The 12981-nt window shown below is 41.7% G+C and overlaps 1 protein-coding gene across 1 annotated transcript in view; it reads right to left on the reverse strand.

The window, feature by feature from the left end:
- The window catches only part of MAP3K15 (mitogen-activated protein kinase kinase kinase 15), a 150593-nt gene that overhangs the window by 38514 nt on the left and 99098 nt on the right, over window positions 1-12981 (reverse strand). The window contains 5 exon segments of the mRNA XM_024737994.1: window positions 6617-6698; window positions 6700-6722; window positions 8192-8342; window positions 11302-11461; window positions 11688-11797. Coding sequence (XP_024593762.1) covers window positions 6617-6698; window positions 6700-6722; window positions 8192-8342; window positions 11302-11461; window positions 11688-11797 — 526 coding nt within the window.

Raw genomic sequence — 12981 nt, forward strand, 5'->3', positions numbered from 1 at the left:
ACTGGAAAAAAAAAAAAGTGAAAAAAAAAAAAAAAAAAAAAAAAAAAAAAAAAGTGGATGAAAACATGAAAGCTATCACATCAGACCCATCTTTATAGAAAGACTGAGTGTATTTCAGAGGAGGGATGTGTTCCAAGTCACTGAAAGAGGGTAGTGGTGGAGAACGGGAGTCTGCTTTGGATTCAGGTACAGAAATATCAATGAGGGCAGATTCGAGAGAGCCTGAAAGAGGCTGTATGTATATAGAAAGCTCAACCACACAGGTTTTCAAGTAGGTTTACTCTAGGGTACCTTTAGGGAACTTCTCGATTTGGGAGGAAGTTAACTTTACTGGTTAAGAAGTAAACCACACGGAGGGACTTCCCTGGCAGTCCAGTGGTTAAGACTCTGCACTTCCACTGCAGGGGGCACGGGTTTGATCCTTGGTCAGGGAACTAAGATCCTACATGCTGTGTGGTGAGGCCAAAAAAATTAATAAAATTAGATCTAAAAAATTTTTTTAAAAAAGAAGTAAACCACACGGAGCTCCCCTCCGCTTTCCCTTTACATTATAATCAATAGGCATTGGGTGGGGGTTCCTACTTCATAGGTCCTACAGATAAAAAAATACAGAAGTCGTGCATGGGCTTGCAGACCAGCTGGGGAGACACTTTGGAAAACGGATAAATAAGCGATAGGATGTACTTTGCACATTATGCAGACAACTGGGTAGCGAACAGACATTCAATGGAAGGACAGGAGGCGGGAAAGGGTGGTTAGAGATACCTCTGCAAAAGTTAGGACTTGGGTAATTGGAAGAACGAATTCCAGGGAGGGAGAAGGATGAGAACAAAAGTGCAGATGTGAACTCCTGCAGGGCCAGCTCAGCGAACTGTGAGATGACAGATGAAGGTCTGGCTGGGGCTGAGGATCGGGGAGGGAGAAGAGAAGGAGGGAGGAGAAGGAGGACAGGGTTATATAGGGGCTCGACACTTAATAAAAGACTTTGAGTTTTATCTGCAAAGTCACAGGATCCAATAATGATTGGGGACTATCAAGAGGGCCACTACAAGTGTTTTTTAAATCATTACTAAACTTTTAAGCTGAAATACGGCATACATTCAGAAAAGGCTACAGTGATCATCTCAATCAATTTCCACAAAATGAAAAGCCACTGTAACCAGCATCTAAACCAAGAGACAGAACATCAGCAGCAGCCCAGAAGACTCCCTCAGATCCCCTGTTCCCAGTCACTCCTGTCGACCCAAAGGCAACTGCTATTCTGACTTGTCCCACTGTGGGGAGTGTTGCCTGCTCTGGAATATCATACAAATGGAACCGTGAAGTCTGTGCTCTCCTGTGTCCGCAAGGGGAGTTTTTCATGAGCTATCTGGTGGTGTCCTGGCGGGTCAATCAGGAAAGCTGTGACTGTTCTCCTCCTGTCCCGAGCCTCCTGTAAGGCAGCATTCTAATCTTTCCTGAGAGGGGATATTTCACCAAATCATGATGAGGAAACAGATTCAAGATTTTAGCTTTCCACAGTGCCAGAAGCCCCCAGTAACAGTGCATTGGAAGCACAGCTGAGGTGGACTCTGGAGAAATGGGCCGGGAAGTTAGAGGGAGGGGACTCCTTCAGGATCCCCTAGGTGCTGACTCAGCCTCTGCCCTCCTAACCCCCAGGATGCGGACTTTCAGGGAGGGGGGATTTTTGTGTTAAAAGCATAGACTTTTTTTTTTGGTTGCTGTTAAAAGCACAGACTTTTTGTGTGAGATGTTCCAGTCGCTAATATAAGCATAAAAGGCACCTCCCAAAGAGCTTTCCAAAACCAGCAGCCCTACCCGTATGGATAGCAATGGTGGCCACAGTGCACCTGTTGGTGACTTTGGGGCCCACGAGAAGCTGAGGGAGAAACACTGCATTTGCGCCTGTGCTCGGTGACCTGATGTTGCTTGCGTGAAACTGGCCATGACGGGAGTATTTACACCACAGAAATCAGTAAACACTACATATCGGCCCTCTGCTCCCATATCCCCTGGAGAGCTGGTGGTTAAACACTGACCAGCGTACGTTTCTGAATCCCTGGCTGATGAAGCAGACCTTAATCTAATGTTACAGCGGCGCTGTCTGCAGGTGAACATGTGCCTGTGTGATTGCTTCCCACCACCACAGCACACCGGGAAGAACTGCAAGTCTGTGCAGAGAAGTTATCATTTCACTCCAGGCTAATCTGCTTGCTTCCACAACCTGCAGAATTTTTAAAATGTAAATGAAGGCAAAAGCAAAGCCTTCCTCTCAAAGAAAAAAAGGCAATTTATCTTTCTCTCAGACACTTGCTCTGACAACTACCAAGCACTGTGCAAAACATTTCCTCAGTCAAGGAAAACTAGCATTTGCTGCTTATATAGTTCTTTCTATTTCTTATTACAGACTATATACACAAAGTAACACATTTACAACTAGTGAGATACTATATGTACCGATGGAAATTCCCATTAAAGACCTGCAACCATTATAAATTTATAGAATTCCATGAGAACAAAACCATTTTGCTCTAAAAGTATGAAGAGTCACTTTAATAGGATCAGTTTTTTCCACAACTACTTGTCAAAATATGAGGTGTTCACACCAGTCAGAATGGCCATCATCAAAAAATCTACAAACAATAAATGCTGGAGAGGGTGTGGAGAAAAGGGAACTCTCTTGCACTGTTGGTGGGAATGTAAACTGATACAGCCACTATGGAGAACAGTATGGAGGTTCCTTATAAAACTAAAAATAGAACTACCATACGACCCAGCAATCCCACTACTGGGCATATACCCTGAGAAAACCATAATTCAAAAAGACACATGCATCCCAATGTTCACTGCAGCACTATTTACAGTAGCCAGGACATGGAAGCAACCTAAATGTCCATCAACAGAGGAATAGATAAAGAAGATTTGGTACATATATACAATGGAATATTACTCAGCCATAAAATGAACAAAATAATGCCATTTGCAGCAACATGGATGGACCTAGAGACTGTCATACTGAGTGAAGTAAGTCAGACAGAGAAAGACAAATATATGGTATTGCTTACATGTGGAATCTAAAAAAAAAAAAAAGGCTACAAATGAACTTATCTACAAAACAGAAATAGAGTTACAGATGTAAAAAACTTATGGTTACCGGGGGGTAAGGGGGGGAGGGATAAATTGGGAGATTGGGATTGACACATACCGACTACTATATATAAAATGGATAACTAATAAGGACCTACTATATAGCACAGGGAACTCTACTCAATACTCTGTAATGACCTAAATGAGAAAAGAATCTAAAAAAGAGTGGATATATGTATATGTATAACTGATTCACTTTGCTGTACACCTGAAACTAACACAACATTGTAAATCAACTATACCCCAATAAAAATTTAAAAATGATGGGGCTTCCCTGGTGGCGCAGTGGTTGAGAGTCTGCCTGCCAATGCAGGGGACACAGGTTCGAGCCCTGGTCTGGGAAGATCCCACATGCTGCAGAGCAGCTGGGCCCTTGAGCCACAACTACTGAGCCTGCGTGTCTGGAGCCTGTGCTCCGCAACAAGAGAGGCCGAGATAGTGACAGGCCCCTGCTCACTGCAACTAGAGAAAGCCCTCGCACAGAAACGAAGACCCAACACAGCCAAAAAAATAAATAAGTTTATATAAAAAAAGAAATATGAAAAAAACGAGATGACATAGATCAATTTAAAAAAATTTTTAAATGAGGTGTTTTGTTATATCTATCAATGGAATAGTGAGGTTACAGATCAGAATTTTGAAAATTCTCTTGCATCACAGTGGCATCAATGACACAAAGAATGTAAGCAAGGTTGGCCTCTAGTACAAGAATCTGAACACTGAGGACAGGGCGCTTCGTGGCAGTGGTACCTGGAGGGGGGAACATAAGTAGGGCTTTGGGGGGTGGGGCCTGCTGATGTTCTCTTCCCTGGGTTGCACTGGTTACTTAGATGTGTTCACTTGATAAAAAAATCCATCAAATTGTACATTTATGAGTTATGCACTTTTCTCTGTGTGTTATACTTAAAAGGTTAAAAAAAACAAAGAGGCAAATTTAATAGAAGATACATGCATGCTTCAAATGAGATATATCTGTATGAACATCATGTATGTATCTTATTCTAGCTCCTCCTATTTTGCTCAAATATTTAAAGCACACAGTGCAGGAAAAATACCCCAGCACATTACGGCAGCTCATCTTCACAAATGGCTACTGACTCTCTTATCAATGAGGAGAAGGTTGCTTCGCTGTTAAATATTAGACAAGGTTACTGGCTTACATTTGTGTTACAGACTTAATGTTTGTGTCTCCACAAATTCATATGTTGGAGCCCTAACCCCCAGTGTGATGGTATTTGGAGATGGTGGCCTTTGAGAGGTGATTAGGTTACCAGGGTGGAGCCCTCAAGATGGGATTAGTGCCCTATATAAGAAGAGACAGGAGAGAGTTCTCTATCTCTCTTTCCAGTATGTAAGAACAGGGCAAGAAGACCACCATCTGCAAACGAGAAAGAGGGTTCTCACCAGAACCTGACCATGCTGGCACCCTGATCTCAGACTTTCCAGCCTCCAGGACTGTGAGAAATAAATTTCTGTTGTTTGAGCCAGGGGTCCCCAAACCCTGGGCTGTGGACCAGTACCGGTCTGCAGCCTGTTAGGAATCCAGCTGCACAGCAGGAGATGAGCGGAGGGCGCGCGGGCGAGCGAGCGAGCGAAGCTTCATCTGCCGCTCCCCATCGCTCACATTACCGCCTGAATCATCCCCTCCGCCCCCCAGGTCTGTGGAAAAACTGCCTTCCATAAAACCGGTCCCCAGTGCCAAAAAGGTTGGGGACCACCGGTTTAAGCCACCCAGTCTGTGGTATTCTGTTACAGCAGCTCAAGCAGACTAAGGCAACTTGAAATATCATTCATGACTATATATTTTTCATATGTACCTGTATTGAAGTATAACTGATATAGAAAGAACTGCACCTATTTAATGTACATAATTTGATGAGCTTGGACATATGCCAACACTTGTGATACCATCACCACAATCAAGGTACTAGATATATCCAACACCTCCCAAAGTGTCCTTGTGTCCCTTGGGTTTTGCTTTTATTTGTGTGTGTGGTAAGAACAAATCTGATATTTACCCTCTTAACAAATGTGAAGTCCACAATCCCATACTGTTGACTATAGGCACTGTGCTGTACAGCAGCTCTCTACGACCTATTTATCTAGCATAACTGAAACTTTATACCCATTGAACAACGGAAAGCTGTTGTATCATGACTATTTCTGATAAAAATTTTCCAATATGATTCTGAACCTCTCCTTGTTCTCTGATGTTGTATTTTATTTTTGAAGATATTGCTTATTTTTACCTGATTAAGACATAATTGCTCACACTCTTGTTTCCAGGGGGGGAAAAATCCTTCTTTGCCAAGTTGATGGCAGAACTCTCCCCACACTCCATGAAAACACAGACATAGCAAATAGACCTAATGTACTTGTCAAAGGTGCTACCTCTTTTTTATTACTACAAAATATTTTATTAAAGAAAAAATCTGATGAAGTACTTTAGACAAATACAGATGAAAATATAGCTGTTACCACAAAACATGAGGCCTGGCCCAGCATTTGCGTAATATCTTTAACGGGCAATGAAAATGTTTCCACTCCTATATCGCTGGTGTGAGTATAAATTAGAATGGTACGAATTTGACAGTAGCTATCGAATTTCAAACATATGTAGTCTTGAAGCCAGCAGGTCCAATTCTGGGACTCTTTGCTCCTGAAACATCTACACGCGCGTGGTATGGTGTAACCACCAGGATGTGCAATGGCGTATTTACCATCAGCTAGAATGCAAAACTGAAACCTAAATGTGCATTAGCAGGAAAGTGGTAAAATAGCTTATGGCTCATCCATACCCGGAAATGCACCACCATGATATGGGAGTATAGGGAATATCACATTTTAAAAACCGGGTGGATCAGTGTGTGCTATATGAAAAACTGTCCGTGATGTATGGATCGTTTAAAAAGAGTAAGCTGCAAAATAACAAATCTCACCATATGATCTCATTAATGAAAATGCTTCTTCCCCCTATATATATGTATATTATATATATAATGGATATATGTATACACACATTATACATATATAACTGAGCTTAGAGAAAGGTATAGATGGACATCCATCAAATCATTGGTGATGGGAATACACACCAAGTTTGGGGGATTTGGAGGGACTTTCACTTTATTCCTTATCCACTTCCTTCACGGTTTAACTCATTTTTTTCCACAAGTTTATATTCATTCATATATAAATACATATATATATACACACACACACGTATATATACACATATGTATATACACACATAGCTTTACGTATAATACAAATATATATATTTGGAAAACCCTGCTTCCTCTCCTCCATCTGTGATTACACTCTCTCATATAGTCCTGTAACTCAGAAGTTAGGCATGGGTGCCTGTTCTTTCAAGTACTACAATATAGTTGACTCTCCTACTTGAAAACTGAATTTTTCATTAAATAGTACAAAATAAAGAGAGAGCTGTCTATGATTGTTTTCTTACCATTTCCATGGGTGAGACGTGCCACAGAGAAACTGTCCTCTCCTCAGCTTCACTGTTTATAGAGACATACAAAGGCTGGTACTTTGGTTGGTTCCATCACCAGAACCTAAAAGAACGGATTTCTGTAACACGTGGGAACATGCCACATAGGTTATCTTGCCCAGTGAGGAAGTGGGAAGCTCTGGACTCCGCAGATCCTCTACGTGTACCTACTATGCAGCAACCCTGCTCTAGGACCGGTGGATACGGCGGCCCACAATCCCTTCCCTATGGGAGGTCTATGCTCTGATGGGGCAGATAGTATAACTAACAGATAAGGATATGCAGTAAGGTAACATACAGACCTCTGAAGAAAATAAGGCAGAATAATGGTGAGGAAGGGGTGGGGGACACTTCTTTAGACAGAGGGGCCAAGAAAGGCTTGCCTGAGGACGTCACAGAGAAGAAAGAGGAAGGCTACACTTTTTGAGAGAAATTAGGAAGTAAACTTGAGGATCCACAGGTAGGTACTCAAGTCTGCAAAAAATGCAAGAGGATGAAGAGTGAGATGACAGTCCATCAGTCATATTTTATTTTGCTGGGGGAGGGAGGGAGGGAGGGAGGGAAGGAAGGAAGGAGAGAAGGACGGAGAGATGAAGAGGAACGGGGTAAAAAAGGGGGAGAGAGATAGAGAGAGAATGAATTTCCAAAGCAAATAAAGCAACATATTTATTGCTAAGCTGGGGTAGAGATAACATGAGGGTCTGTTCCATTATTTTTTTTGTACCTTTCAGTAGGTTTGAAACATTTCATAATTCACAGAAGATTTAAAAACTTATTGCCCAGGCACAAAATCATTATCATAATCATTTCAAACAACATAATCTTTTATTCGATGTTTCATGAAATTCTGAACACTGAATGTTCACAAAATCTTATGACATAAGCACGAAACACAATTATCTGAAGTTCAGTTTCTGGGACGCTTAGATGTCTTACTCATGACTCCTTATAAGATGATCATAAAATTGAAACAAAAACTCAATGAAAAGCTAAAAGCGATTTTGCTTTTCAATGACGTTTTAAAAAGTAATTAGTGGCACTGGAGGCAAACCAAAGCTCAACAGGAAACAGCTGTGAATTCGAAAATTTTACTATTAGTGCTGCATTGTTGTGGAACCAAGTTTCTCCTCCTCAGCACTATGCACATTTTGGGCTGGATAATTTTGTGTTGGGGGCAGGAGACTGTCCTCTGCATTGTGGGAGGTTTAGTGGCATCCTTGGCCTCCACCCCACTAGATGCCAGTAGTAACACCTTTCCCACAGCTGTGACAACCAAAATGTCTCCAGACGTTGCCAAACGGCCTCTGGGGGACAAAAATCACTCCTAGTTGAGAACCACTATTTTAGAGGATATAGCCAGCTTTTTCTAGTGAGTTGATCTCTCGCTGGCTGATTCTACGTAAGACTGATGGATCTCTTAACATTTTCAATTACTCTAAGGGTTTCTTCCTTTAAGAGTATTCAATAATTAGATAGTACCAACCCCAGTTTCTTCTTTTTTAATCTAAAAAAAATGGATTTAGCATCTCTTACTGGAAATCTGAGTCCATTAGTAACTTCATTTGTTGCCTCAAAAATTATATCTAACCAGAAGTTCAGCCATTCTTGCCTGGGTGCATGTTCAATAATGGGTTTCTTGAAGCGCTGAATTAATAACAAGTTCTGAACTAATGATCGCAGGTACCTGGAAACATCATGAGCACCAATAAATTAGATTCCCAAAGAAACGGAATTCAATTCTACTTCCTTCAAAAGAAGTTTCCCAAGAGCCGTATTTCTTAAATTCATAGTGTGTAGCAAGTGCTTCTTAATAATTTGGCAGCCACATGCTTAATTAAAAGAAACCCAAAGGGGGCAAAATAAGCTTGTCCAACAAACATACAACAAGGCTCTTACGAACACTGGGCTAAACCTCAGTTTTGGTACATTGTGTTCAAAGCATAGAGACTGGAAAGCATTTGCTATCTTAATTAACAAGGGCAAGTGGTTTGAAGTTCAAAGCAACTGCAAAATGAAAAAATTTCAAACTCAGTGTCTTCTTTTCTAACCACCCTTTTTATTTTGTGGTAATTATAGACTTACATAGTTATAAGAAACAATACAGAGAGATCCCACGTGCCCTTGGTTTATCGCAATGGTAACATGTAAAATTCTAGAATAATATCACAATCAGGATACTGACACTGATACAGTCAAGATAGAAAATACTTCCATCCACAAGGATCCCTCGGGTTTCCCTTCTATAGCTACACCAACTTCCTTCCCACCCCCATCCCCTCTTTGACCTCTGGCAATCACTAATATTAAACTCAATGTACTTTCTTTTACAAAAAATTAGATCTGACCTGGTAGATTTTGAATTTATAAGGTCTTCCATCTCACCACACCTTTACTATCTTTAGGCAAACTGAACTCTGAAAACACAGTTGCCAGGCAGTGGCGGTCACATCCTCTCTGGTAGTGAATGGGGTTGGTGGGGAGGTGTTTCTGTTCATAGTACCAGAGTATTATTCTGCCCTTAGAGGATAAAGTCTGGAGCTATCCTGGGAAGGCAGATCAGCTAGGCTCTGACTGACTTGCTTGGGTACTGTGTAGTAAAGGATTAATTCAGCAGGACTGGGTTGTCCAAGTATACATTCCAAAGAAAGGTCTGGCCCTTGAGTGGCTTCTGAGAGATCACTTCTAAGCCCTTGGGATATCCTGCCTGATAAGAGTCTCTGTCTACCTGGGGCCTTGTGCCAGGCCAGCTAGTTTACGCTAACAGTCTGATTCATGGTGGGGACCTTGGGCCATGCTGTATCAGTGTGATCTCCAGAGAGGCTGGGGACTCAGTGACTAAGGTCAGCTACATGGGTGCTTCATGTCTACATAACTGACCCCCAATAAAAACCCTGGACACCAAGGCTTGGTGAGCTTCCCTGGTTGACAATAATTTGTACACGTTGTCACGTATCATTGCTGGAAGAAGTAAGCACTGTCCGTGACTCCACTGGGAGAGGACAACTGGAAGCTTATGCCTGGTCTCTCCTGAGTTCTGCCCTATATGCCTTTTGCCTTTGCTGCTTTTAATCTATATACTCTTACTGCAATAAACCATAACCATGAGTAGAACAGCTTTTCTGAGTTCTGTGAGTTCTAGCAAATCGTGAACCTCAGGGTGGTCTTGAACCCACAACAAAAGGTACCAACACTGTAAGTCAGTCCAGGTTCTGATGTAACAGGAATGTATTCAAGCCTCAGGTCTCCTCTCCAGAGTCAGCCCTGTCTGGCTCAGATGCAACAATGCACCTTAAAATTAGAATTCTGCAAACAGCAGCCACTCCAGGAGGGCTGGAAGCTCAGCCTGCCTCTGTGTTCTCTCAGCCTCAGAAAACTTTCAAGAGGTTAATAGGGTTTCGGGGTCAAAGTTATGTCCTCCGGATGGGAAAGAAATACAGTCAAACGAGATAGGAACGCTGAGATTCCTACCCCTGAGAGTCCAGATTGGCCCACTGAGCTGAGAAATAGAAGGGGACAGACGAACACGGTTAAAAGTAAAAAATCTTAAATTATGTAAGTAATCCAGATGCATCTTACACAAATCAGAAAATAGAGTTAAAAAAGCAGGTTACAAACTTCTTAATCTGCTACCTCCCTGAGACAGCCACTGTCAATATGTTGGAGCAAATCCATGACTCATCATTTTTCATTATACAAATATCTACTGAGAATCTATTATGAAACTATAGCAATCAATAATATAACCACAACTCTAATGGAGCTTAATGTCTATTGGGAAGTCAGCTATTGCCCAACCCTCCCAGACCCTCCTCTGAGTCACATATGAAACAGAGGTTTTTAATTAAAATGAGTCCATATAAAACAGTAGCTCTCAAAGTGTGGTCCCCAGACTAAGGTCAGCTTGTAATTTCTAAATGCAAATTCTCAGGTCCCACCCTAGACCCTTTGAACCAGAAATCCGAAGGGTTAGGCCCAGCAATCTGTGTTTTAATCAACACAGGTGGTTCTGATAATGTCCAAGTCTGAGCACTGATATAGAAAAATATACCCTGCCTCTGGCTTTTCTTATTCAATGATAAACCATGAACACATTTCCATGTCTCCAAGTATTCTTTCCTGTACATTTTAATGGCTGTATAATGTGCTAACCTAGGGCCACTGCTGGGCCACCATTTTCTCGACCATATCTATAATTGGTGTTTCAGCTCCAGTTTTCATTTGTGATGAAAACCGTTTTCTTGGTGTACTTTTAGCTTTACTATCTGCTTTCTCACAAATGCACAATATGTACTGATACCCAAGAACGTTCTGCTCTTGAAGACCTATGTGGCCTGAAAAGATTAACAGGGCTGAGAGTTTTGTCTTGGAGACATAGCATGTAGGGATACTTTCTGTGTGTGGGTGTCTGTCTGTCTGTCTTTCCCTCCCGTCACATAAAACCAAGCAAGGCCTCAAAAGTTGCTCTTTCTGCCCTAACTTTGCTTTAATGAACAAGTCAGAAGGAAAAACGTAGCAACTGTTATTATTTTTGGCATTCACACCTTTTCCTCCTGGGGGAAACCTTTCAGAACAAGATCAGATGTTGACATGGGTGATGAAAACACATAGACCTGACTCACCAGATGACTCACCAGATGACTCGCCAGATTGGAGGTTTCAGTTTGAACAACCTCTCTGCTGCCTGGACAGCTTTCCCAACATCACTGGCCAACATGCTGACGTTGAAGAACTGACCCACATCCCAGGAATGGTTCATTTTCTCCAAGCTCCCTTTTCTTCCCAACAAACTGTTCAGCCGGACACCTTAAGAATTTGAATTTTAGATAAAGTTATGAAAAGTCTTTCTAGTTTCCACCATATTATGTAAACCTTTAGAGGAGAAAATGGGCATTTGGGCTACTGCCTGAGGTGTGCTATCATACAGTAACTGTTCCTTTTGAAATATAATGTTGGTCATTTGGACATAATTTTTAATGCTGAACTTGTGTTACCAAAGCATATCAACATCTGCAGTCATAAACAGCTTTACCTATTCTCCTTAGCTCCATGGAAGTTTCAAATTGCCGTCCAGCAACTATCAGCAGAACTGCAAGGTTGATTCCTGAATAAAGAGGTGGCTGGAGCTCAAACCCTTTGCAAATACCTGTAATTACAGAACCACCAAATTCCTATTATATCATTTTATTATGGTAGAGGGAAAAAGTGCAAATACTAGCACAAACCAACCTTCTCATGAAAATTTTTACTACTCTAATTTATTGTTTCACAGCTCTCCTCCAGCCGCCCATGTTTACTAACAGCCACATGTAGCAGTCAGACAGCTTCTTAAAAATGTCATAATAGGGACTTCCCTGGTGGTCTAGTGGGTAAGACTCCACGCTCCCAATGCGGGGGGCCCGGGTGTGATCCCTGGTTGGGGAACTAGATCCCGCATGCTGCAACTAAGAAGCCCACATCCCGCAACTAAAGATCTCGCGTGCCGCAATGAAGATACAGCACAGCCAAAATAAATACATACGTACGTAAATATTTTTTAAAATGTCATAATAGCAACACAGAAACTAACACTAGAGAGTTTTAAAATCTTTCTTCAGAGGGTTTAGGGTTTTAAAATAAAAGCCATGATCATCGTATAAAGTAAGGAAACTATATTAAAGGGTACAAAAGAAATTTAAAACCTATTATAATTCTACTCCCAAAAGTAGAACACAATTTGATGTCCACATATCATTTTTAAAGTTATACTCCATTTGCACATTGAGCATTTTTTATTTCATGGAAATCACAACAGGTATAGGCTTTTTCTCTGCAGGCAGTCTGTTTGCTTATATCATGAAATGGAATTATTTTTTCATGTATGAAGCAGTACTGCCAAAATTCTGGATTGCAAAGAGCAGTGGCATATAACGTGAGAGAAGGGGGCTTCCCTGGTGGCGCAATGGTTAAGAATCCACCAGCCAATACAGAGGACACAGGTTCGAGCCCTGGTCTGGGAAGATCCCACATGCCACAAAGCAACTAAGCCCGTGCGCCACAACTACTGAGCCTGTGCTCTAGAGGCCGTGAGCCACAACTACTGAAGCCCGCGCACCACAACTACTGAAGCCCACGTGCCTAGAACCCATTCTCTGCAACAAGAGAAGCCACCGCAATGAGAAGCCCACGCACTGCAACGAAGAGTAGTCCCTGCTTGCCACAACTAGAGAAAGCCCGTGTGCAACGAAGACCCAATGCAGCCAAAAGTAAAATAAAATAAATAGATTTATTAAAAAAATAATAAAGTGAGAGAAGGGGCAGGGATCTATTACATTAGGATAAAAAAC

The sequence above is a fragment of the Neophocaena asiaeorientalis genome, unplaced genomic scaffold (genome assembly GCF_003031525.2).
Source record: "Neophocaena asiaeorientalis asiaeorientalis breed wild unplaced genomic scaffold, Neophocaena_asiaeorientalis_V1.1 scaffold324, whole genome shotgun sequence".
NCBI classification, from domain to species: Eukaryota; Metazoa; Chordata; class Mammalia; order Artiodactyla; family Phocoenidae; genus Neophocaena; species Neophocaena asiaeorientalis.